General features: G+C 42.3%; 1 protein-coding gene across 2 annotated transcripts; it reads right to left on the reverse strand.

Annotated features, from left to right (window-relative positions):
• Window positions 1-2,037: 2,037 nt before the first annotated feature.
• TP53 (tumor protein p53) lies at window positions 2,038-22,435 on the reverse strand. 2 transcript variants are annotated; one of them, XM_089479842.1, is made up of 10 exons: window positions 22,332-22,435; window positions 16,742-16,849; window positions 15,643-15,888; window positions 10,533-10,719; window positions 8,949-9,061; window positions 8,038-8,147; window positions 6,739-6,860; window positions 6,229-6,320; window positions 5,589-5,713; window positions 2,038-3,579 (listed from the first exon to the last, which is right to left on the reverse strand). In XM_089479842.1, exons 2-10 carry the CDS (start codon window positions 16,829-16,831, stop codon window positions 3,489-3,491), a joined length of 1,176 nt encoding a protein of 391 aa, XP_089335968.1. In that variant the 5' UTR covers window positions 16,832-16,849; window positions 22,332-22,435; the 3' UTR covers window positions 2,038-3,488. The 2 variants fall into 2 exon arrangements, with proteins under 2 accessions (XP_089335968.1, XP_089335969.1); XM_089479843.1 differs by lacking the exons at window positions 15,643-15,888; window positions 16,742-16,849; window positions 22,332-22,435 and adding an exon at window positions 11,325-15,593.
• Window positions 22,436-25,129: the final 2,694 nt, after the last annotated feature.

Here is a 25,129-nt window from a genome sequence, read left to right on the forward strand (position 1 = left end):
GTGGGATTATCAGGCCTTTTGTGCAGGGAGGGGGCTGTCTTGGACAGTATTTCTCAGCCTCAACCCTTGCCCCACCGTTCCCCGGCCGTTTCCATTGGCCTGGCAAACCCAACCATGCAGAGGAGAGGTCTATAAATACTCCATTGCCTCTTGGCACCTCAGGCTGATTCTGATTCCCTATCCTCTGGGCGATGGTTGCTCCTGCTGGTTTTGTCTTTTTTAAAGGAGGGGTGTGCATGCACACAAATAAGGAGGGGGATAAAAATGGGGTCCCATTTTGGAAGAAGGGTTTGGACAGGGGGAGAAGGGTCACACAGGCGGAAATGCAAACCCCTGAACAACCATGCATCCAGAGAGAAAGCAACCCTACCCTCCTATATGAGATCTTGTAGCATCTTTGAGACTCACAGAAAGAAACTGGCAGTATGAGCTTTCCTAGATTTCAGTCTACTTCCTCAGATGCATTTGGACAGTTTGGTCAGCAGAACAGAGAGGAGTCTTGTCTTTCCCAGTAGACTCAGGCAAAAGCAAACTGCTGCAACCTTTCCCATCCTGTCTGTTCTTCCTTATTATAACTTTTGCCGTCTGGACCACTCTAGACGATTCTTGGCAACCCTTGTCCTAGTTTTCACTTGTAAAACGTTGGTGGGTATATGGGGATAATGTAGGTCTGGGTTTTATGCCCCTTCTGTAAAGTCCCTTCTATTAAATGGCCAAGGTTTGCTTTTTGTAATTTATAATTTTGGGGAATATTTTCAAGCCGTGGATAAAGAATCCATGGATACCGAGGGCTGTCTGTATAAAATGGCTTGGAAAATCCTCGCTTCTGCATTAAATGATATATTCTTGCATTTGAGGATCTTTTATTGTTCCTTCCAAGTTTTAATAAACCGTCCCAGGCGACGGCAAGGTCACAAGAAGGGGATAGAGGAAAGTGCCAGGTCCCTCTGTGCCCATTTTCCTCGGGGAAACTTGGCAGGACCCAACGCTTGGGGCAGAGGAGAATGAAACTGGGCTCAGTTTGTGCTCCCCCCCGCCTTTTCCCACATTGTGACATCACAGCTTGGAGAAATGCTCATTTCTTTATTTATTTGCTTGATGGATTGGGGGATTTCTTTTGGCACCGGACCTTCATTGCACAAAGGGAGGCATCTCTCCCCACTGCTCAGATCCTTCTCTGATCCCAAAGGAGGTTGGGCTGCAAATAAAATACTCCCCCACGACTTTCATGGCACAGAAAGCAATGTGGCCGAGGGAGGAAGAGAGATGAAGGGCTTTGGCACTTTGCAAAGGCAAGCTGTGTCCTCTTCCATTCAGGCAACCTACATTCCCCATGGCTTCCCCCCCTCCTTACAATCCTGCATCTCCCATTCATAAGAGTCCTATTTTTGCTCTTGAATGGATGCTGCTAAAAGCAACCCTGAGGGGCTATTTTCTCCAATGCAACACTGCCTCCTCCTGGTTTGCCTGAGGAATTGCAGCAAGCACACTCAACTGCAATACAGGCTTAACTCACGACTGCATCCACACTTCAGAATTAATGCATTTTGACACTGCTTTAACTGCCACAGCTCAATACTACTCAATACAATACCTGCCTTGAATCCCAATGTGGGAGAAAGGAAGGATATAAATCCTTCAAATAAAATAAATAAATAAATAAATACTGTACTATGCAATCCTGGGATTTGTACTTTTGTGAGATATTTCACTTTCTCTGTCAGAGTGCTCTGTGGCCACAACAAACTACAAATCCCAGGATGCCACAGGATGGAGCCATGACCAGGGTGGCAAAGATATCCTTTTCCGGGATGTGTCCGACATTTCAACCGTCTGTTCAACAGAATTCCAAAATGTTCTCTATTCTGAGCATGACCAAAAATAAATCAACTGGACTATAATGCCCAGAATCCTCCTGTAAGCATAGTCTTGAGGATACTGGGAGTTGCAGAGCCCCAAAGTAATTTTCCCAAGCAATGATTCTCCCACATTAAAAGTTCTCACCCATGCCTAGAAATAAAGACAACTTACCAGAAATGCTGGGGAGAGGAAACGAACTTTATTCAGTATAAAAAAAGGATTGCTACAAAACATAAAAAAGTTGGAAAAGGGAAGGGAAGCTTATTTTAATAAGTGAGCAACTAAGCTGGCAGTGAAAAAGAAGGGAGGAGGCTGACCTAAACTAAAAGCAACTCTCGCTGCGAGAGGAGAGGGGAGCAATTCCTATCGCAACAGGTTTGTTGTGAAACGCTACAAACGTATTTTTAAAAAGAAATGTATTTTTTCTGCAGGGAGGGAAACGTCAAAATGGCGATGGAGGAAGAAGTGCTCTCCCTGGGGACCAGCCCTGGAAGAACCCCTCAACTATTTCATCACCTTGCACCTTACCGTTAGTTAGTCCCCACTCAAGTAGACCCCTTGAAATTCATGACATGTACTATTGTCCTGAGTCACCATGAACTAACTGGTTTTATGGTGTCTATTCTAGTTGGGGATCAACCAAGGTGATTCAGTGCCATGAAGCATAATGTAGCCTCCATGTTCCAAGGCAGTATACCAGAAAATCCTACTGCCTCCATATCCTGCTTGCAAAGCTTCCTGGAACCGTCTTATGGGTGACTGGTGGAAATCAGGGGCTGGACCTGATCCAAAAGGGACAGAATGAGGTTTGGGGAAACAGCAAGCCAGCCTACCTGCAATTCCTTCCCCAATATACCAGGATGGCCTCCTCCAAATATATTTGACAGCTTCCCTAATGAGATGGGGGGCAGTTTAGGAAAGATAGCATCACCCCACCCAATAGCAGCTACCAGGGAAGCCTTGGGGGCCGCAAAGGTCCAACCCCACCACCCCGAACCATTTGCACAGCAGGAAAATAGCCCAACTGCACCGTGTTTGAATCCTCCCTTTGTTTTGGCAGAGGAAGAAGGAAACATCAAGGGCAGCTACGTTGGATCAGACCAAAAAGTCTATTCTAGGCCAACTTCCCAACTCCCTATGGTGGTCCGCCATTTCCGTATGCCCCCTGCATCCCGTTCAGTGAAGCTCCAAGCAGGATATGAGGATGAGCCTGATCCTTTCCAGCAACGGAGGCTGCATCTACACTGCAGGATTAATGCAGTCTGACACTTCTTTAACTGCCGTGGCTCACTGCTATGGAATCCTGAGAATTGCAGTTTGGTGAGATATTTAGCCTCCTCTGTGAAGGATACTCTGCTGCCAGAATATACCGCAGATCCCAGGATTCTATGGGATGGAGCCATGGCGGTTAAAAGGGTGAATTAATTCTGCAGTGCAGATGTAGCCTCAGAATCCAGCGATACTGGAGACCATAAATGAGTTGTGATCAGCAGTCAATTTGTCTTAAACCATTATTTTGGGGACCCCCTGCTCTAATTTTTTTGGTTTTTTTAAAAAAAAAGGTTTTAAAAAGCAGGAAGGAAGAAAAAGGCCCAAGTGGCCGAGGAGGGATGGGTGGCTGGGAAACACTAGTCAGAATCCTGGGCCTCGTCCTTCATCTTGAGTCTCTTGGCGCAGAACGAACACGGGGCAGCACTGCGTTTCTGAGCCTTTGGCAAGCTAGAGAGAAAAAGAGAGAAACAGCTATTACTGGGGAATATTTGAGAGCCATCTGCTTATTTATTAATAAATTCGCAACCCACTTGATATTGTAGTTCAAGACACTACAGCTATGCATCAGGTAACAAAGCCTCTGACAGCTAAGCACCTTCTTACAAAGGCTTTGAAAGCCCTGCCTAACCCTCTTCCATCTAGATGGAATGCTTTTTTGCATTGGGAAGCTGGTGAAGGAACATCCGAGAAACAGAACCCTTTGTGTCTGGCTGCAGGAGCATGTCTGCAGTAAACCATGCAATTATGCTTCAATCTAGGAAAGGAAGATCCAAAACACATTGCAGAAATAATCAAGTTTGAGACTGCTTTAACTGCCTTGGCTCAATGCTATGGAATTCTGGGAACTGTAGTTTTGTGAGACATTTTGTCTTCTCTGTCAGAAAGGTCTGGTGCCACAACGAACTACAATTTTCAGGATTCCCTAGCACTGACCCAGGGCAGTTGATGCAGTCTCAAACTGGATTATTTCTGCAGTGTGTTTTGCACCAAAAGGATTCTGATCTAGCCATTCTAGCTGCAGCCTTGTGTGCCTCCCTAAAACAGGCAAAGTAAGCAGCATTTGACTCCAAGAATCCATTACTGAGCACATGTGAACAGCAAAACCGAGACAAAAGGGGAGAGTAGATAAGGATGCTTCAGTAAGTTACGCCCAGCTTGTTAAAAAGCATACATCTATAGGTTTGGATACAAGTCTCAAGTCCCTACCTTTAAGTCTTAAGCCAAAGTCTTTGCAAGATACTTTCAAGCCATGACTCAAGTCCTTGCAAGATACTTTCAAGACTCAAGTCCTTCAAATCAAGTCTTAAGTCTGGGAGCCAATATTAACAGTAAAAGAGGTGGTGGTAGGGTATATACATAGAAGAATCCTCCTCCTCCAAGGCCAGCAAGTCAGTAACTAAAAATATGCAAGTCTCAAGTCGAGCCAAGTCAGTGCTTCATTCCTGGCAGAGTTGAGTCCAAGTTAAGTCAATGAAATGACCTGAGCCCAACTGACTCAAGTCTACATCATTGCAAAAAATGGAAATTGTAAGAAAAGTGGAGGCTGATGAAAGATAATTTTTGGATGCATGATGGAAGATTCCTTCAAGTGGTCTCCAGGAGGTTCAAAATCTATTTCTACTTATGATGCACTTGACTTGGCTGTTTCATTTCACATGTGCACATTGCTTAGTTCTGGATAAAGAGTTTGCTGAAGCACGTCCAACTGCTCTTCTTTTGTGATATAGGAATGTATACCCCTGTTTTTTCCATGTTATTTCTACCTATGGTACCATTTTTCCCAATAACTGAAGGCCCAGGAATACATGTACTTTTGATTTATCTGTGGTGTTTTGATTGTGTTTTAAAACTGTACTGTTTTGTTGTTGTTTTTAAGCCTCTTTTGTGAGCTGCCACAGTGGGTCCAATTTAGGAGAAAAGCGGCATATAAATAAAATAAAAATAAAACATTGGAGAGAGCTTTGTGATGTAAGAGCTGTTCCAACAGCTAAATACGTTGCCTGGCAATGGGCTGGAGTCTCCTTCTTTGGAGATTTTTAAACAGAGGCTGGATGGCCATCTGTCAAGAATGCTTTGACTGTGTATTCCTGCATGGCAAAAGAGGGTCGTGTCGGATGGCCTTTGGGATCCCTTCCACTCTTATGATCCTAGGAATGCATCTACTTTGTTAACTGAGATATACCTTTATTATGAGTCATGTGCAACTCGAGTGAACAAGCCAAGTCGTATCCTCAGCAACACAATAAATCCTCCGTACAAAGTGGTACCATTAAGAGAAACCATTCCCATCTGGCTGGCAATGACTACAGTGGCAAACAGCCATCCATAGTTGCCTTCACCCTTTCCAGCCAAAACTGCCCCCCTCCTAAACTATCTGGGGTCTCGATAAATACGTTGTGGGTGGAGCTTCTGCATTTAGCCCCTCCCCATCAAGAAGGCGGGGTTTATTCACTCACTCTTTCCGGGACGTGCGGCTCTCTGGCTCCCCCTGCTGTTCTGGTTCTGCAGGCTGCTTCATTTCTTGAAATTCAAAGGCTTCCAGGATTTTCTTTAAGATCAGGTAGTGTTTCCATTTGCGGATCTGGATGGGAAGAGGAAGCAAAAGACAGGTGGGAAAGATGACGGCAAGTTGCTGATTTGGGAAGGAAGATCCTAGCAAGTCCCAATTTCTCTTGAGAACAGAAACTTGGAAGTATCACTCTGAACTATTTTTACAAGTTCATGCATATGCCAACTGCTTTGATACATATTCTGGGATAATGGACTGATGGAAGTTTAGTAGCCAAATGCTAACTAGGTTAGCCCATAATATGAGTGTTACTTATTTTGCACTACAGCTTCCATAATCCCCAGTTAATATGGCCATGGGGAGCTTAGGAAAACTCATTTGTAGGGACTACAAATTCCAGAACCATGCAAACAAGGGGGATTTTCTGAGTTGCGATCTGAAGCAAAATTGTGAACCCTCATATTTTTTGGAATATTTTCATTCATTGGATGCTTGAATCCATGGATAAAAAAATCCATGGATATGGAGGGCTGACAGTATTACATTCACCAAGTGTTTCGTCAACAGAACCGACACGGGTGACCCACCTGGAGAGTGTACGGTCCGCTATTGGCATCGTTGTTGCCAACTTCCCCAGAAGATTTCTTCGAGTTTTCAGAACAGTTCTTCTGCGGGACAGCTGGGGAAAAAGAGACACAAAGACATAGGCTGTGAGTGTGAAGCTCTTTTAATATGCCCACCTACCTCCCTTTTTCCTATACAAGTGAACCCTAAAACCCCAAGGTTCTTCATGGATCACAGCCAAGTCAGAATCTTTGTCACATCCAGCCCCAACAACGGCTGCATCCACACTGCAGAAATAATCTGGTTTCACAACCACTTTCACTGCCATGGCTCAATGCTATAAAATTCTGGAAGTTGTAGTTTGTTTCCTGAATTCCATAGCATTGAGTCACGGCAGTTAAAGTAATGTCAAACCAGATTATTTCTGCAGAGTGGATGCAGCCAATGTCTCTTCCTTCGACCTGAACATCCACTTCCATCCCAACCTCAGAAACATCCCAGGTGCCCAATATCAGCTCTCTTCCCCCATTTACTCTTCTTGGATTTTCCACGTGGCGCAGTAGTTTTCCGGACATTCTCCTCTTCTGTCCTCCGGTCCCGTCCAGGGCAGGCGCAAACCCGGACCTCAAAGCAACGGCGTCCAAGCAGCTCACCTCTATGGAGGGACAGAGAGGGAACAGAAGCATAGCCATTAATGGGTGGGAGGTAGCTAGAAACCTTCAAGCAGTGGGGATCCGTAAGCATTGGAATACACAGAGCTAACCAAAAGGGGAATGATGCTGCATGATCCCAAAACAGGTCATTCCAAGAAAAATAGCTTAATTCTCAATGGTGTGCAGTTAGCAGTGGGTTGCTGAATTCACTCAAAGCTTTGCCCATTCTTGTGTGCTTTCAAGTTGACTCAAACTTACGGTGACACTTATCCCAGAGTTTCTTGGCAAGATTTTTCAGAGGTGGTTTGCCTTTGCTATTTTCTTAAGCTGAAAGAGTGTGACTTGCCTACAATTTCCAGGACTGAACAGGGATGTGAATTCTGGCCTCTTGAAGTTTTAATACAACGCTCGGACCACTACACAACATTGGCTCTAAAGATTTATTCAGATTTTTTCTAAGGCTGGGAGACTTGTGACTTGCCCAAGATCACCCAATGGTTTTCTATGGCTGAGTGCAGATCTGAACCTTGGTCTGCCATAGTCCTAGCCAGGCAACATTTCCAGATGTTACAAAAGCAACTCTTACACCCAAAAGAAACAAATCTTACAGAGCAAATTTGTGTCTCTGTTCTGCCACTGGGAGTCCTGGAAAGCAACAGATGAGAGCCTGATTCTGCAGCACCTTGCTGGTCGTCCTGAGGTCCTTTCACACTAGAGTAAGACCATTTAATACAGATTCATTTACAGTGGCTTCACTTATCTGCTAAGAGTTGTGGGTCGCTTATGCTGCCCTGCGTTGTCTTTGTGTTTCTGCGTTATCTCAAGTTAATTTGCTGTATGCTACCCAACTGTTAGTTGTGTTTGCACATACTTCCAGCCCAAGCAAACCACAGAATTGAATTGGAGGGCCTAGGGATGCCTAGAGAGAACACTTCGCTGGAGGAGCTAGCAAAGCTTAGAAAGAATACTTTACTAGGCATTTCTAGGTCCTCCAGCATGATACAATGGCCACCTTCTGCCCCAAACAAACCACAAAACTGTGCTGGAGCACCTAGGAATGCCTAGAGAGAACACTTCTGCAGGTATTTCTATGTCTTTCAGTATGATTCTGACCAACGTCCTACCCAAGCATACCATATCAAGAAACCTGGGAAGAGGAGCACAAGGAAAACTACTCACTGAGGGGTCTCCAAGGTGATGATAGTCAAGATGGCACGCCGGTTCATGCCTCCCATGCATGAACTATTGCACATGAAGTTGTACAGGATGGTGGTGTTGTCAGTCCCCACCTGTAAGGCAGTGTTGAGAGAGAGGCACAGTTACTCTCTGATCTTTTGCCCACCTGGTGACCGAAAGGTGAAACCACCAAGAGGCAGAAAGGGAACAGTCAGGAGCAAAACTGGGCAGAAGAGACATTTTTAAAAAATATCTCACAAGGGCTATGCCTACACTGCAGAAATAATGCAGTTTGGCACCAGTTTAACTGTCACAGCTCCATCCTATGGAATGCTGGCATTTTCAGTTTGCTGTGGCACCAAAGCTTTCTCACAGAGAAGTCTAAACAGTTCACAAAACTACAAATCCCAGCATCCCACTGCATGGAGCTGTGGCAGTTTATTTACCTTATTTATTTATGGGATGTATATCTCTGCACTTCTCCCAAAATGGGATTCAAGACAGCTTATAATAATTTAAAAGGATGCCACTACAACATTAATCACAAAAATTAAGAAAGAATTAAACAATACTCGTATTAAAACGTAACAGCTAAAAAAACAAAACAGAGTTAAAACGATGTCAATAAAAATAAAAAGAACAGAAGCATTAAAAACAGCACACCTCTCTCACCCACACAGTTAAAAAAGGAGTGTCAAGCTGCATTATTTCTTCAGTGCTGATGCAACCAGGGAGACAGGGGAGTGTATTTGTGTTCTCTTACTGGGGAGGATAGAAAGGCATGCAACTTTAAGACAGCCTTCCCCCAAAACCTTCAGATGTGTTGGACTGCAACTCCCATTGCTCACAGAAAGACAACGAGGCATGGCCAAGGGCTCTCTTTCTCCTCGCTCACCCAATCCCACCCCAATAACCTGTGGTTTCTCGTAAGGCACAGTGACGCTGTGGCGCCTGGTGTTCTGATCAGAGATGTAGTGGGCTTGCTGGTTGGCTTCCACCCGGATCAGGTGCTCAGCGGGAGCAGTGCCTGCCGTGAGACACAAACCAGGGTCAGGGTGGGATGGGGAGACAGAGGAAAGGAGGAGAAACGCTTTAGATCAAATGAGGGAGGCTTTGGATGGCTTGATTTTACTAAGTGTAGTCTCTGAGACTGTACAGAAAGTTCACTTGCTCAGCAGCGATGACTCCCAAACCAATTAACCCAGAGGAAGCTGAGATCTGAAACAGAATCTGCAACCCCAGTAATTCCCTTATCGGGAATTCCAAAATATTAAAACCCAAAACTTATTTTCATGGGTAGCTGAAAGAGTGGCACCTTTGTTTTCTGACTATGTACATAAACCTCCACCTTTGGATCATGCACTGGGAGAAAGGGGACATGTGTGTGAGAGACTGTAGTTAAAAAGCAAGTCAACAGCACTTCTCTCAGGTTTGTCTTGGATCCCAAAAAGATGCAGGTAATCACTAGTATACGTACTCCAAAATCCAAAACTACCCAAAAGGGTGGCTGGGATAGTGACACCTTTTGCTTTCGGAGGCTTCAATGTATGTAAACTCTGTTTCATGCACAAAATTATTAAAAACCTATAAAATTATCTCCAGGGTACAGGTGTAATAAGGTGTATATGAAACATAGATACATTTTGTCTTTAGACTTGGGTCCCAACTCCAAGATCTCTCCTTATGTACATATATGCAAATACAGATATTCTGAAATCCAAAATCCTGGTCCCAAGTATTTTAGATAAGGCAGACTCAGCCGGTATTATGTTGCATGGCTCACTTATCTGAGTCATCTAATGTTAGGGCCTTGTGGGCCTTGTTACGGTTCCTGCTTTTTGCTTCTGGCCCTGTTTTATCTTTATAACCAACATGTGGAGTACGATAAGATGAGAGATAGTAACTGGGTCAAGATTAGCCTCTTCACCTTCATGGTTAAAGATTAATTTTAAATCCCCATTTGTATATAGAGGGGTGGAGAAGTAGAGAGGTTAGTAACAGGGACACCAAAAGAGAGTGAAGGATCTTAAAATCACAAGCATGGGGGGACCCCAAGGGCCATCTATTCTACTCCTTGCAATGCAGGAATCCACAACCAACTCATCTTTAAACATCTATCATTGATAGCTTCAATGGCATGGTTTTATGCAGCTTGTTAGAAGCCCTGAGCTTCTAATAAGGAAGAGCAGGACATACATTTGATAATGGTTTTAATAATTATTATTATCATCAGTATACAATTGTTACCAATATCTGCATTATTAACCAAGAGGTGCTGGTTACATTTTGCAGATGATACCTTGCTCTACATTTCTGTTTCAACAAGATGTCAAGAGAAACCTTGAAACCATGTTTGGCGACACTTGTGGCCAAGATGTGAATCAAGAAGCTGAGATGGCTATCCAAAGTGAATCTGACCCACAGCATTCTCAAAATTCCCATTCCTTCCTATCTCTGCCCTCCAAAAGCCATGCATCCCTTGCCATCAATTTACTCACCATCGTTGTACTCTTGGGATCGCTCGTGGTGAGGGCAGCGTTTCACCACCTCGGCCACGTGCTCGGACTTCTTGTAGACAGCCATGGCACGGATGATGGAGCCGTGGGGTGGGAAGCTGGTCACTTTGATATGGACTGGACACGTTTTAGCAAGCTGGCAGAACAGCTTGTTCAGTTCCGGCGAGTACTACATTTGGGGACAGGAGAGGAGCAAGAAATAAAAAGGAGAGGGTTAACGTTCCCAATGACATATTCCATGTGTCCCAACTTGAATTTAGCTGAAGCCATACTCTGCCACCTGAATAATTTGAATGTGGCGTGCCTACTTTTATTTTTAAAATTCTAATCCCCATTAGATCCAGCAGCTATGATGCTTCCCTTCCCAAACCTGGATCCTATCTTCTTGCTAGTCAACCCAGGAACTTAAGAGAAGGCACAGACCCTCCACAAGGATTTCTAGCACACACTACCACCCCAATAACGGACCTCCCTCTCCCTCGGCCAGTGCCCCTATCTATGCAAAGGGGGCACTCTGTCTGCCAGCCCTTCACTTTAACATTTCATCCTCTCCTTGGAAGGGAGAAGCCGTTCAGAGAGACCTGAAATTCTCTATTTAAAACTATTTAAAACCAAACTCAGAAGAGTGACTCAGGAGACTGCAACACCCAGAATCTTCTAACTGGGGAAATTCTAGGAATGCTTGTCCAAAGGTCACTTTTCCAAACTCATACTGGAAGATGTTGTCTGCCTTTCGTAAAACCCCGCCACTGCCCCACTGGTGACAGCACTAACCTTTTCCGCCATCTTTGCAAGAGCAAAAGATTTAATTCTGGGAAAGCAGGAGGTCTCCAATAGGGCCGGCTGCACCCCCTATACCCCTCTACTCCCAACTGCAGCAAAGACGGGTAACACAGCCGCAGGAGTGGGGCTAAAATTCACAACAACGGGACAACTGCAGCATGTTCAGACTTGTCCCAAGTTTCTCCAAAGAAGTAAGACGTATGTTTCAGGATGGATGGAAGGAGGGGGGTATTAAGTTTCAAACCAGATCCCCTCCTCTTTATCTCCAGCAGCAACCTTGAATCTGTGAGCACTTAATGAAAGAGAAAATCGGGAGACAAAGTCTGGGGAGAGCCAAAATACATATTCAACTGAAGCAGCAGGCAGCATGCGCAAATGCCAAAGCAAGGCTGGGCGATGCACAGAAGGGGCAGCCATTAATGGACAGCGGTTAGGGTAAGTTGGCAGAGGTTATTTCCAAAAGAGGGATTTGAAGGAAAGCTCTCCAGAACTTGGGGGGGGGGAAGATTTATTTAATTTTTTTTTTGGCCAACAACTTGTAAATAAATAAACACTTCAAAATTCTGGCAGGTAATCCTCAACATTACATCCCTTGGGAATGGAGGAATGGGGGGGGGGGAGACAGATAAAAGACTACAAGTTATGGAGGCCAAATACAAGTTGAGCCTCCCTTATCTAAAATGCTTGGAACCAGTAGTGCTTTGTATTTTTTTAGATTTTGGAATACCCGTATTTTGCATATGCATATACAATCTGACCCCTGTATCTGTGAAATCAGCAAATGCGGTTTCACTTATGCGCATCAGGGAGATCTCTCTAGGCATCTGGAAGTCCTCCAGAGCAACTCTATGGTCAATTTGCAGCAGTAATATAGCATTTCCTATTATCTATGTTAAATCTGGGTACGTATCCCCTGTGGATACAGGGGTCGGAATGTACTTAGTGAATGAGGGATGGGGGAAAGGGGGCTGAGTCACAGGTCTAGTGTCTGTGGAGTTTTTTTTCTCAAGTATCCCTTGCTTCAACATTGTCAGAAATTTGATTTGGAAAACAGAAACCGGAGTACCCCCCTCTTTCCTTCCTTCATCTAATTTCTGACAGTGGCCGAACAAGGGCTCCTTAAGAAAAAACTCAGCAGACACTGGTCATGTAACTAACCCTCTTTCCTTGAAAGTGGAAGCAAGCAGCTTGCAGCAAAATTTCTAGATTATTGAGGTTTTCAGTTTTCCAGATAAGGAAGGCTCAACTTGTAGATGGAAGGAACCATAGGGCAAGTCTACATGTGTATCATGCGAATTGTCAAGGATTTTCACACATTCACATCAACACTCAATTGTCTTCATTCTCCGGTGTGAATCTGCATGTATTCACCCCCTCTTTGCTGAAAATGGGCCAACATGCAAATCCATGCAAAGAAGACAGCTGGAAGCACATTTGCTAATGTGCATTTTTGGGGACACTTGAGTAAAACCCAATAATTGGTTTCCACTGGAATTATGGAGTATTTCGTCCACCCCTGAAAAGTCCAGATCCTTCCAAACTGTCTGTGGCCAGATTGCAGTTGATTGGAATAGAATAAGGAGCATCTGAATCATGTAGACAAGCCCATGGAGTTGGAACCCCCTGCCCAATGCAGGATCTCCAGCAAAACATCCCCAGCAGGTAACTGGATTAAAGAAAAAGATCCCATCCCCTCTCTAGAGAACTTATCCAATTGCTGAACTGCGAAGCTCCTTCTAAGGTTCAATCAAAATCTACCCTCCTGTAACTTACCTACGTGGTCCTACCTTGTGGGGCAGCACAGAACTAACCTATCTGGGGCAGCCCTTTGGGTGTTCAAAGAGGGCCACCATGTCACCTCTCCATCTTCTCTTCACCAGGCTGAACATGTCCAGCTCCCTCAACCTCTCTTCATAATTTTTGCGCTGAACATTTGAGAGAATCGGGCATGTTCCACCTGATGAAGAGATGCTCCCTCATCCATGCCTAATTCTAAGGAGGAGACTGTGGAAGGTACGAAGGCCACGGCATAAGCCGACATGCAGGGAAGAAGAGACACCTCTCCATCTGAAGCTCTCCGAACGCTGAAAAAGAGTGACGTCCCTTTCAACTACTTCGGGAACGCAGGTACGGCTGCTTTAGCCCAGCCACTAAAAAGGCAAGAGCCAAAAATCAAGTACGGTTGCCAGTCCATTTCTTCCCATTTATTTAATACCCACCATATCCAAAATAGCTAACACACACACACACCTGTGATCCATAGGGCTACCCATACGCAGCAGGGCTTTCTAGGTGGTGACTCCCTGGAAATCTCTTCCATTACAGATCCCATTATTTCTCCCACCCACCATCAATTAAACTTTCAGGTGATAGTTAAGAAGGTACATCCTCTGTACAGGTTGTGTATCCCTTATCTGTAAATCCAAAATAGTCCAAAAGTCCAAAATTGTCCAACTGAGTGGCTAAAACAATGTCACCTTTGCTTTCTGATGCTCCAATGTTTACAAACTTTGTTTCATACACAAAATTATTAAAAAGTTTGTGTATTGTGAGTGAATACTGTGTATGAAATGACCTTTAGTCTAGATGTATAAGCTTTATAGGAAACATAAATGAATTTCATGTTTAGACTTTGGTCCCATCTACAAGACGTCTCATCATGTATAGGCAAATACAGTTGGCCCTCCACATTTGCCGTTTTGATTAATATGTTCTCTCTAGGAATCTCTGGTGCAACTCTGCCAAACATTAACCATAAAGTTGTGCTCGGGAACCTAGATGTTCCTAAAGAAAACACTTCTCTGGGCATTTGTAGGTCCTCCAGCATGATTCCATGATCAATGCCTGGCAGATGTTGGACTACAGAATTGTATTGGAGGACCTGGCACTTCCTAAAGAAGTGTTCCATTAGGTAAAAAGAACAGTGTTCTTTTATTTGCGGTTTTTCCACATTCACGGGGGTACCTCACCCCTAACCCTAGCGAATGTGAAGGGACCACTGTATTCCAAAAACCAAACCACTTCTGGTCCCAGACATTTCGGATAAAGGAGACTGAACCTGTAATCACTTTAATTTCTAAGTCGTGTTGGCACCCAGAGGGGCAGGATATTAAATAACTAACCAATCCTCAGTGCCACATCCATCCAAAGTAGGGCATATTTACTATCCCTTTCTGATAAGGAAAGGGTCTGGACCCCACATTAGCCCCTTCTTATTTGCCAAATTAAAATAAAAACACCAACAATTACAGTTTGACACATACATAGTAGAGATCCTATCACACATCAATGTCTGGAATTAGAGACGTCAGGTAGTCGTAATTGCTTAAACTGGCCTAGAAATCATGTAGCCCTCGAGATGTTGTTGAACTACAACTCACAGCAAACACTTTCTGAATAAATAAATAATTGATCCTGAATAAATAAATAAATTATCAATCCTCTTTATGGAGGGACACCATAACATGCTTGGTGGGTTTAGCCAGGCTTGGAGACTCCTTCTCCCCAAATATGGTTCCATTTTGATATAACTTTAATTCATTAATGTATGTCTTTTCTCTCAATGTGAGAGCCAAGGCCTTACAACAGAAGTTAAAACAAAATCTGGAAAACCCACTGAAATTGTATATTTTTGTCCAAAGCAGCGCTTAAGTTTAGTGAGTCCTTGCCTGCAATATCAAGTGGAATAGTCCAAACCCTGTTTTCCCCCCACTTTTTTTAAAAAAGAAAAGCATAGCATCCCCTTTGTAAGAAATATCACTTAAATCTAGTTTATAAAACAAGAGACTGCATGTACATCTGCACTGCAGAAATAATGCCGTTTGACACCACTTTAAGTGCCATGGCTCCATCCTACAGAACACTGGGATTTGTAGTTTGTTGAGGCTCCAGGCCTCTTTGGCAGAGAAGGCGAAAGGCAGGATGGTGCAACAGCACTGAAAGTGGTGTCAAACGACATTATTTCTATAGTGTAGATACAGTTCAACCCTACTTTAATGGCCATGGCTCTATCCTACAGAATCCTGGGATTTGTAGTTTTGTGAGGCCCCAGCTCTCTTTGCCAGAGAATGCTGAAGACCTTGCAAAACTAAAAATCCCAGGATTCCATAGGATGGCATGACAGCACTTAAAAGTGGTGTCGAATGGCATTATTTCTACAAACACAACAGTCCCCTCCCAAGCACAATGCTCCCCAGCAAGGGACAAAAAAACGCTTGCACGGCGGGGGAGGAATGTTCAAGCATTCCTGTAATTCCTTAATGAGAGGAAGTCCCTCCCCCTCCATGCCTCCCCCCCCAAAATGCCGTACGGTGCAGGTGACGGACTTGGCGGTCCCTGACTGCTCAAAAGCCAGCTCAAAACCGTGGTCGCCAATGTAATCTTCGGTGGAAGGGACAATAGACGCAGTGACGGAGACCGCTGACACCGGCACAGGGCAGTTATATCCGCCTCCTCCTCCTCCTGTTCGGGGACTGGTCCCTGCCTCTTGGAAGTCCAGGGGGCCCATGGGGTCTGCCAGGTCCATATCTAGAACTCTAGACATCGAGCTTTCATTCTGGGTAGAAACACAAAAGAATTACAACATACCAGTTGAGTCGCTCTGGCCCAAAATCCCAATATCTGAAAATATTGGAGCTACAACAGAAATAGGCTGCATCCGCACTGCTATGGAATTCTGGGATTTGCAGTTTGGTGAGACATTTTAGTCTTCTCTGCTAGAGAGCACTGGTACCACAATAAGCCACAGTTCCCAAAATTCCACACACAGAGTCATGGCAGTTAAAGCTGTGTCAAACTGGGTTATTTCTGCAGTGCAGACAGGGCTGCACCCTGCTTAATTATATTTTTGAGCATTTTGGACCCCCAGCGTGGGGGTATCTGGCTGCCACAAAACAGCCCTGGGGGCCACATGTAGCCCATACGTTACACTTCACCACAAAGTTACTCCTTGGCTGTGGCCACATTGCAGAATTAAGGCAGTCTGACACCGCTTTAACTGCCATGGCTCCATCCTATGGAATCTTGGAATCTGTTGTGGCGCTAGAACTCTCTGTGAGAGAAAGCTAAATAGCTCACAAAACTATAAATCCCAGGTTTCCACAGCATTGAGCCACGGCAGTCAAAGCGGTGTGAAACAGGATTATTTCTGCAGTGCGGATGCAGCCCTACGGTCCCCATAAAAAAAGAATGGATACTGCAGAGTGTGAAGTGACACAAATGTCCACCCCACCCTGGAAGAAATTAGCGACTGATGGACCCAACAGTGGCTGGTTGGGTTTTTTGGGTGACTTGTTATTTCATCCCCCTTGGCCCACAGCCCACCACAAGATCCCTATGTCTTCCTTCGCACCCACCCACCTACGCGCCCATCATCCCCTTCTCAGTAAGAAGCCATCAGAAACTGTTACCTCCATGCCGTTCCACCAAGACCAGAACGTGTTCTGGCTGAGCGGGGGGCTTAGTGTGGCATCAAGATCCAGGTCTTCCTCTTGGTCCATGGCCAGGATCTAAAAAAGCTAGGAAGATGGGAAACCAGAAATGTTAAGGACCTCTCCATTCCTTGAAAACATTGCATTTGCTTTGTGAAACATTCATGTTGGAAACTTGCAAACAGGACGGATCCAGGTAGCTGTGCCATTTCCCCAGTGGGTCTTTGTTATCCGCTGGGTTTGGTTCCAGGACCCCCCATGGATACCAAAATCCATGGATGCTCAGGTCCCATTAAATACAATGGCACAGCAAAATGGTGGCCCTTGTATAAAATGGAAAATCAAGGTCTGCTATTTGGAATTTATACACACACATATATATTTTAATATTTTCAAGCCGCGGGTGACTGAATCCATGAATACAAAATCTGTGGTTAAAGAGGGCCAACTGCACCACTATATAGACACCTCTCATGTCTGTGGATTTTTTTAATCTATGGATGCAACTATCCCCAGCTTGAAAATATTCCAAATATATATATAAATTCCAAAGAGCAAACCTGGATTTTGTTATTTTATATAAAGAGCACCATTTCATGACACCCATTGTATTTAACAGAACTGGAGCATTCACAGATTTTGGTATCCACAGGGGGTCCTGGAACCAAACCCCAGCGGATACCAAGGGCCCACTGTAGTAGTAGTATTAATCTTAATAATAATACCCCATTGTGTATAATGGGATTTTGGCATCCACAGGGGATCCTGGAACCAATCCTCAGCGCAATAATAATAATAATAATAATAATAATAATAATACAACCCATTGTATATAATGGGACTTGAGCATCCACAGATTCTCGTATCCGTGGGGGGTCCTGGAACTGGACCCCAGCAGATACCAAGGGTCATAGTAACATGATGCCCATTATATAAGATGGCAAAATGAAGGTTGGCCTTTTGGAACTTATACATACATACATAAATATATCTTTGGAATATTTTCAAGCTGTGGGTGGCTGATCTGTGGATAAAAAATATCTGGATATGGAAGGCTGACTGTATTATTATTATTATTACAGTACTATTATTACTGTGGGCCTTTGGTATCCACTGGGATTTTATTCCATGACCCCCCCCATGTCCAAATCCAAGGATGCTCAAGTTCCATTAATTACAAATATTATTATTATTAGCCCTTGGTATCTGCTGGGGTTTGGTTCCAGGACCCCCTGTAGATTCCAAAATCCATGGATGCTCAAGTCCCATTATATACAATGGCATAGTGAAATGTTGTCCCTTTTATAAAATAGCAAAATCAAGGCTTGCTTTTTGCAATTTATATCTTTAAAAATATATATATGTTCAAGCTGTGGATGTTTGGATCCATGGACAGAGAGGGCCGACTGTACCTCCTTCAAGCCCCGAATGGGGAGCATTTGGAGGAAAACCACAACCTGAGTCACCAGACCCATCTGCCGCAAAAAAGCTTTCTTTTGCAACTCCTACTAAGTCCCCACCCCATATGTTCGGATCTTGCTTCTTTCTCTGTTTTGCATTGTGCAGAAATGTGGCAGTGTGTATTTTGTGTGCCGGTGTGACATTACAGTGGCCAAAACAGTGTCTCATGTTGAACCTGTCAAGATTGAGATATATTGCAAAAAACCAAACCTTGGTTTGCGCCATTTTATAGAAGGGACACCATTTTGTGATGCCGCCGTAGATAACTGCGCTTAAACATCCCATGGATTTTGGTATCTAAAGATTGGTTTCCAAATTCAAAGTGATCCGGATGGATTCTTGATTGAAAGAAGTTGTAATGCAATCCTCTTCTGCTTTGCTCAGACGTCTTAAGCGTCCTTGGGATTTATATCTTTTTGAAGCGTTTAGTATTCCAAATTTATATCTTTGGGCCAAAACACACTGCAGAAATAACCCAGTTTGAGAGCGCTTTGGCTCTCAATGCTCGGGAATCCTGGGAATTGTATTTTATTGTAGCATCAAAGATAGAGAGAACTAAATGTCGCACAAAACCACGGTTTCCAAAATTCCCTGGCATTGAGCCAGGAGAGTTAAAGCGCTCTCAAACTGGATTATTTCTGCAGTGTGTTTTGGACCTTTCTGGGATATTTTCAAGCCATGGATGGTTGAATCCGTGGGAAAAGAGTCGATGGATATAAAGGGCTGACTGTCCTGGGATCTCAAGATATTTAGATAGGAGAATGAACAGACTTTTTAAAATCTTCTTTTATGCTATCTTATTAGATTTTTTTTTTACTAATACTAATATGATCATTGCACAGGAAGACAGCCACAAGATGGAAAGCGAAACAGAAATTCGGAAAGCTAAATTTTGGCACTTCCCATTTGCTTACGTTAGGAAACCGAAACAGTCAACTTTCTTCTTTCTTGTGGTTTATTCCAGCGCATGGTGTTTGGAGACAGCATTGCCCCTTCAATTTGCTAAAAGGTGTATTGGTATTTTTGCACAACGCACACATAGGAACTGTTTTTAGAGAACTAATAGGAATGGGTTAAGTTCAGTATTAGTGTTTTATCAACTGTATTTGTATTATTGTATTATTTTATTGATGTAATCCCACCTCAATCCTTAGGGGAGGTGGGAAATATAAATAAACATTATTATTATTATTATTATTATTATTATTATGTCTGTGCTGTGATAAGACATAGGCTATACTGAACAAATAAAAGCAGCTGAAAACAGATAATAATAATAACAATAATACAGTATATCTTATTCTTTATTTTAACTGATGTTGTTTATCTGCTAATTGTTGTTGTCACTGATCCATGAGGAGAGGCGGGTAAAAATATTATTATTATTATTATTATTATTATTATTATTGCACACAACTGCAAAACATTCGGACCCGAGACCTTTAAAAATCACTCTCACATCCTCAGCTACTTTATTGTGACCTCTACATTTAAAGATGAGGTTGCAACACTTTTTTATTTCCCTCTAAAAACAAACTCTATAGCAATTAAAAAACATCTAAGCAGTTTATCAGTTCTGGGGGAAAATAAATGAAAATTAAAGTCTGCAATTCTCTTTTTTTTGCTAACTCTGCAAGGTAAGGACACACAATTTTTATTATACATACTGAATATTAAACTATTAACAAATTAATAGTATTATATTAATATATGATATTATATTGTAGGAAGTCTGCAATTCCCAGGCCCTTTTTTTTGGTACCTGTGCAAGGTAAGGCCATACCATATTTTATTATACACAGTCGCCTTGCACAGTCACCCAAAAAAGTGCCTGCAATTGCAAACTTACTACAGTACTATTATTTTTTAAAACATTTAAATATAAATATTATTTCCAAGTTATTTTGGAAGCATGCAAGATGTGACTTCCTGGATGCATTGCAGGCCCAGAGCCGGAAGCAAGGCTCCAGACAGGAGCAATTCAACAGGGAAAGGCCTAAGCATCCCTTTGCACTCCTCCCTCCTTCAAAAACGTAGTGAAAACGTTTGCTTTGCAGCCCCAGGGCAAAGGGGAGGCAGTGGGCCATACCATTCCGCAATGGAGGGGGCACAGGTATGTACTGGAGAATCCAGCCAAATTTCTAAGCCCCAAACCTGTCTCTACACCTTCAAATATGTATGTATTAATTTCCCCCCCAAGTATCTGATGCTTCCACAACAGCCAAAAGCTCATAAACTGTGCCATTATCCCTGCCTCCCCTCTCCTTCCCCTGCAATGGTCTCTTCCTCCATTGGAGTCAATGGCCGGGCGGAGCGTACCATTGTGAAAAGGAGGGGGTTCTTCCAAATCCAGAGTCCCCTCCATAAACAAGGGCCCATTCCCACGGCCCTGTTAACCCTTCCTTGCCTGGAGCTTTTTAAGTAAAAAGAGGTTCCAAATAAGGCAAAGAGCCCAGAAAAGCCATTCCAAAAATGCACCACCAAAAACCAAGTGTAGCAAAGCTAGTGACCTGAAAATGATAATATTGACAATAATAAAGATGTAAGATGGTTTTAAAGTGGTTTTTATATCTTTGTTTTAAAGTTGGATTCTGTTTTTTAAACAAATGATCAGCTTCAATGCTGGACTCTGCAATTTAATTCTATTTTAATGGTCACTTTTGCAAGTTCTTAATGGTAAGGTGCTTTTTAAACTGTAAGCTGCCTTTTTTGGGGGGGCACAAATAATAATAATAATAATAATAATAATAATTTTATAATATTTATTATATTTTTATAATATTTATTTTTTATTTGTGACCTGCCATGTTTTATTATTTACTGTGAATAAGTATTAATGTGTATTATGTACAATTATTCTTATTGAATATACGCCACAGGCTTATTTTATTCTATTTTTAACTGATTGTATGTAAATTGACAAGGCTCTATAAATAAAACTTAATAATAACAATAGATAGATAGGACAATACAATGCATGCAGTAACCAATCACACAAAATAGCATATTTTAATGCTTTTATATTGTTGCCATTTTAACGTTGTCTCTTAAATTGTGTGGTTTTTAATTTTTTATTGAAAGGTTCCTTATTATACATTTTAGGTGCAATAAACAAGTTGCATCTAGTCCACAAATCTCTGCTTCCTTCGCCTGATCTAAACTATGAGTTATTTTAACAGCGTATTAATTAATTGCTATTAATTTGTTATTACACAAATGACTTGTTATTAATTGCTGATTTAGTGAGAGCCCTTCCTTTTAATGGTTTTCTCCTTCTATGACTGAAAGGTGAGACAAGAGTTCCAGAGGCTTATCGCCTTCTCTGCTTAATATTGTATGTAGAATATTGTATCTATTCCTTCAGTATTTTCTGCTGCTTTAAGTCACTTTGAGATCTTGGCCTTTGTCACTTAACATATTTTTGTCCATTCCATTTTAATTTTAATCTGTTTTGTTTTTTATTTAATTGTTTAAATTGCATATATATATATATATATATATATATATAATTTGTGTGTGTGTCTGTGTGTGTACATATGTATGTACGTATATATTTGGTCCTGCAGTGTTACCAAATAATTGAGGGAGGGTTGTTTGTGTGTTAAGACGACGACTCTATAGAGACCTGGGTTCGAATCCTGGCTCAGCCATGGAGCTCTTGGGGCACAAGTCACACTATCTCAGCCTCAGAGGCAAAACAAACAAACAAACAATCCCTCTGAACCAATCTTGCAACAGCAACAGCCACAACAACAACAGGGTCTCCCTAAGTCGGAAAAGGAGGGACACCAAAGGGCAGGCGAACTATGTCTCCCCCAGGCCCAGGATCAGGGCCTTTCTTCCTCCTTCCTCTTGGTGCAAAAAAGAGCTCCAACGTTCCAGGGATGGAATGCCGGGGCCCCCAACGTTCCACCCTCCGAACCTTGGCGCCCCAGCGTTCGATCCTGCCCCCCCCCCCCTTGCCTTGGATTCTCTTTAATCAATGGGGAATCCAGGGTGACTCATCAGCAGCAGCAGCAGCAGCGGAGGAGGAAGAGAAACCCACACCATCCACCAGCCCTCCCTGACTCATTCCCTCCTGAGATGCACGGCCCCCTTTTCCCCCTACCAGCCCCGAAGAGAAAGGCAGCCTCCGCGAAGCGCTCTTCCTTCTCTGCGGCAGAATGAAGCCCCAAAGCAGCGGCAAAACGTCCCTCCCAGCAGCAAAAGCAAAACCACGTGTCGGGGAATCCCCGGGCTCCAACTCTCGTCTCTCGCGGACTCTCGCGATAAGAAGCCGCCGCCGCCATTTTGGGCCAGGGCAGGGGACTACTGGCAAAGCTTGCTATTAGCATCCTCGTTATTAATGCCTGTTCCTATTTTATATGATTTATGTATTTATCTATTTGTTTATGGTATTTATACCCCGCCCTTCAGCCCTTAAGGCTATCAGAGAGGCTTACAATTATTATTTATAATTATTGTTGTTTTATATTATTATTATTATATTTTATTGTCATATTTTTATTTTATTTTATATTATTATTATATTATATCATTACTTTATTCTTTTATATCATTATTTTGTTTTATTATTATATTATTATTTATTATATTCTTTTATTTTATATTATTATCATATTATATTATGTTATTACTTTATTCTTTTATATTATTATTATTTTGTTTCATTATATTGTTATTATTATTTTATATTATTATTATTTTATTATTATTATATTATAACTTTATTATTTTATATCATTATTATTTTGTTTTTTATTATTATAATATTATTATTTTATATTATATTATTACTTTATTCTTTTATATCATTATTTTGTTGTATTATATTATTATTATTTTATATTATTATTTTTATTATTATATTATATTATAACTTTTTCTTTTATATCATTATTATTTTGTTTATTATTATTATATTATTATTTTATATTATATTATTATTATATTATAATTACTTTATTCTTTTATATCATTATTATTTTGTTTTATAATTATTATATTATTATTATTTTATTTTGATTTTGATGATGATTATTATTATTAACATAATAATAACAATAACAACAAACAACAACAACAACAACAACAACAATAATAATAATATCATCATCTTTGTTTATATCCCCTTTCCCCCACAAATAGGGCACACAAAGCAGCTCACAAACTAAAAAGCAATACAATTAAAAACATGCCCCAAAAAAAGACATTGAAATAGGATTAAACTCATAGAATAAAAAAATTCAGTTGTCAATTCAAATTCAAAATCCCCTCTGCATGGATTTTGTGTATATGGTTCATTTCCAAACACAAAGGATGTCGAATTTGAACTGACATTCTCACATACCAATGGCATACATATGTGTCTGTCCCTGGCTTTCCACTCCATGCATCTGATGCATCTGAGGAAGTGGACTTTAGTCTAGGAAAGCTCATGCTGCCAACTTATTTCTTTCAGTGAGTCTCAAAGGTGCTGCAAGATCTCTTTACATATTGATTTTACAGACTATTATTACCTTTGAAAATAATAATAATAATAATAATAATAATAATAATAATAATATGCATCTGAGGAAGTGGACTGAAGTCTAGGAAAGCTCATGCTGCCAACATCTTTCTTTCAGTGAGTGTCAAAGGTGCTTCAGGATCTCTCTATGGACGGATCCAGTGTTATTTGGCTTTTAATGTCTCTCTGCTCTCAGGGCCAGCTCTCCTCCTCCTTCTTTTCCTCCAATATGGGTGCTAGACTAAAAACACAGCCCTGCAGAAGGTAAAGTTTGGGCAAGGAAGGGAGAAGAGATGTGTTATGACCTGCACTGGAATTTAATGCCTTCAGGGGTGCCACATGGAAGCCACATTTCACCGCCCAGGCCTGCAGGGATGTGGGGAGAGGTAGTTTGCACCAAGGAAAAACTTAGAATGACTCACCTGGAACCTGTGGCCAGGTACTTCCCAAAGTCCCCATTTCAGTCCATAAGAAAGGCTCCTTTTGCAAATGTTGGATCAAGCCCAGCATCCTGTTTTCACAAAAGTGAGCCAGAACAGCCATCCAGGGGTGCACCCACACTATAGAAGACAATGCAGTTTTGAGTCCATTTTAAGTGCTGTAGCTCCATGCAACGACATCCTGGGCTCTATAGTTTTGCAAGGTCTTTCGCAGTCTCTGCCAAAGAGGGCCGGTGCGTCACCAAACTGCACATCCCAGGATTCTGGAGCATGGAGCCATGGCAGCATGGATGCACCCTGAATCAGAAAATTCAGCAGCAAAATGCAGTCCAGTCAGATATTCTGGCCACTAGCTAGGGCTCTGGAAGACCAGGGAAATCGACTGGGTGACTTGGGGTTAGTCACACCATCACGGCCTCAGAGGAAGGCAATGGCGAGCCCCTTTCCCTCTGAACAAATCTTGCCAAGAAATCTTCCTATGGTTTACCTAAACCCTTTGAGCTTTGGATCATGACTCTGAAGACTAGGGTTCAAATTCCCGTTCAGCCATGGAAACCCATTGGGTGACCCTCTTGGGCAAGTCACACTCTCTCAGTCTCAAAGGCAAAAACCCCACTGAACAAATCTTGGCAAGAAAAACAACACACAATAGGTTTCCCTTAGTCTGAAAGAGAAAAGTGAGAAACTCACGAGAAAAATAAGTTTGTAGTGTACACTTTTGTAGACCTGAGTCTACGATGTATCTGAATCTGACCACAGGATGGTGCCACAGCCCAAGGTCCACACAAATGGTCCCTGTCCCTAGTTTATAGGAGCTGTTGTTGTTGTTGTTGTTGTTGTTGTATGCCTTCAAGTCTTTTCTGACTTATGGCAACTTTGAGGCAATCTTGTCGCTTGATTTTCTTGGCACATTTCTTCCAAACTTTAAAACTAAGGCTGCTGCCCCATTGCAGAATT

This window comes from Sceloporus occidentalis, unplaced genomic scaffold, assembly GCF_023333645.1.
Source record: "Sceloporus occidentalis isolate IW3139 unplaced genomic scaffold, rSceOcc1.0.p SCAF_14, whole genome shotgun sequence".
NCBI lineage: Eukaryota > Metazoa > Chordata > Lepidosauria > Squamata > Phrynosomatidae > Sceloporus > Sceloporus occidentalis.

Bases quoted from the DNA above. Each gene is read 5' to 3' on its own strand.
- TP53 (XM_089479842.1), bottom strand. From the start codon at position 16,831: ATGGACCAAGAGGAAGACCTGGATCTTGATGCCACACTAAGCCCCCCG. The intron at 10,720-15,642 runs GTACGGCATTTT...CCCCAAATGTAG, and splicing joins CCAAGTCCGTCACCTGCACC to TACTCGCCGGAACTGAACAA. The intron at 3,580-5,588 runs GTGAGTGAATAA...TTTTCTCTCTAG, and splicing joins AGCCGCACGTCCCGGAAAGA to CTTGCCAAAGGCTCAGAAAC.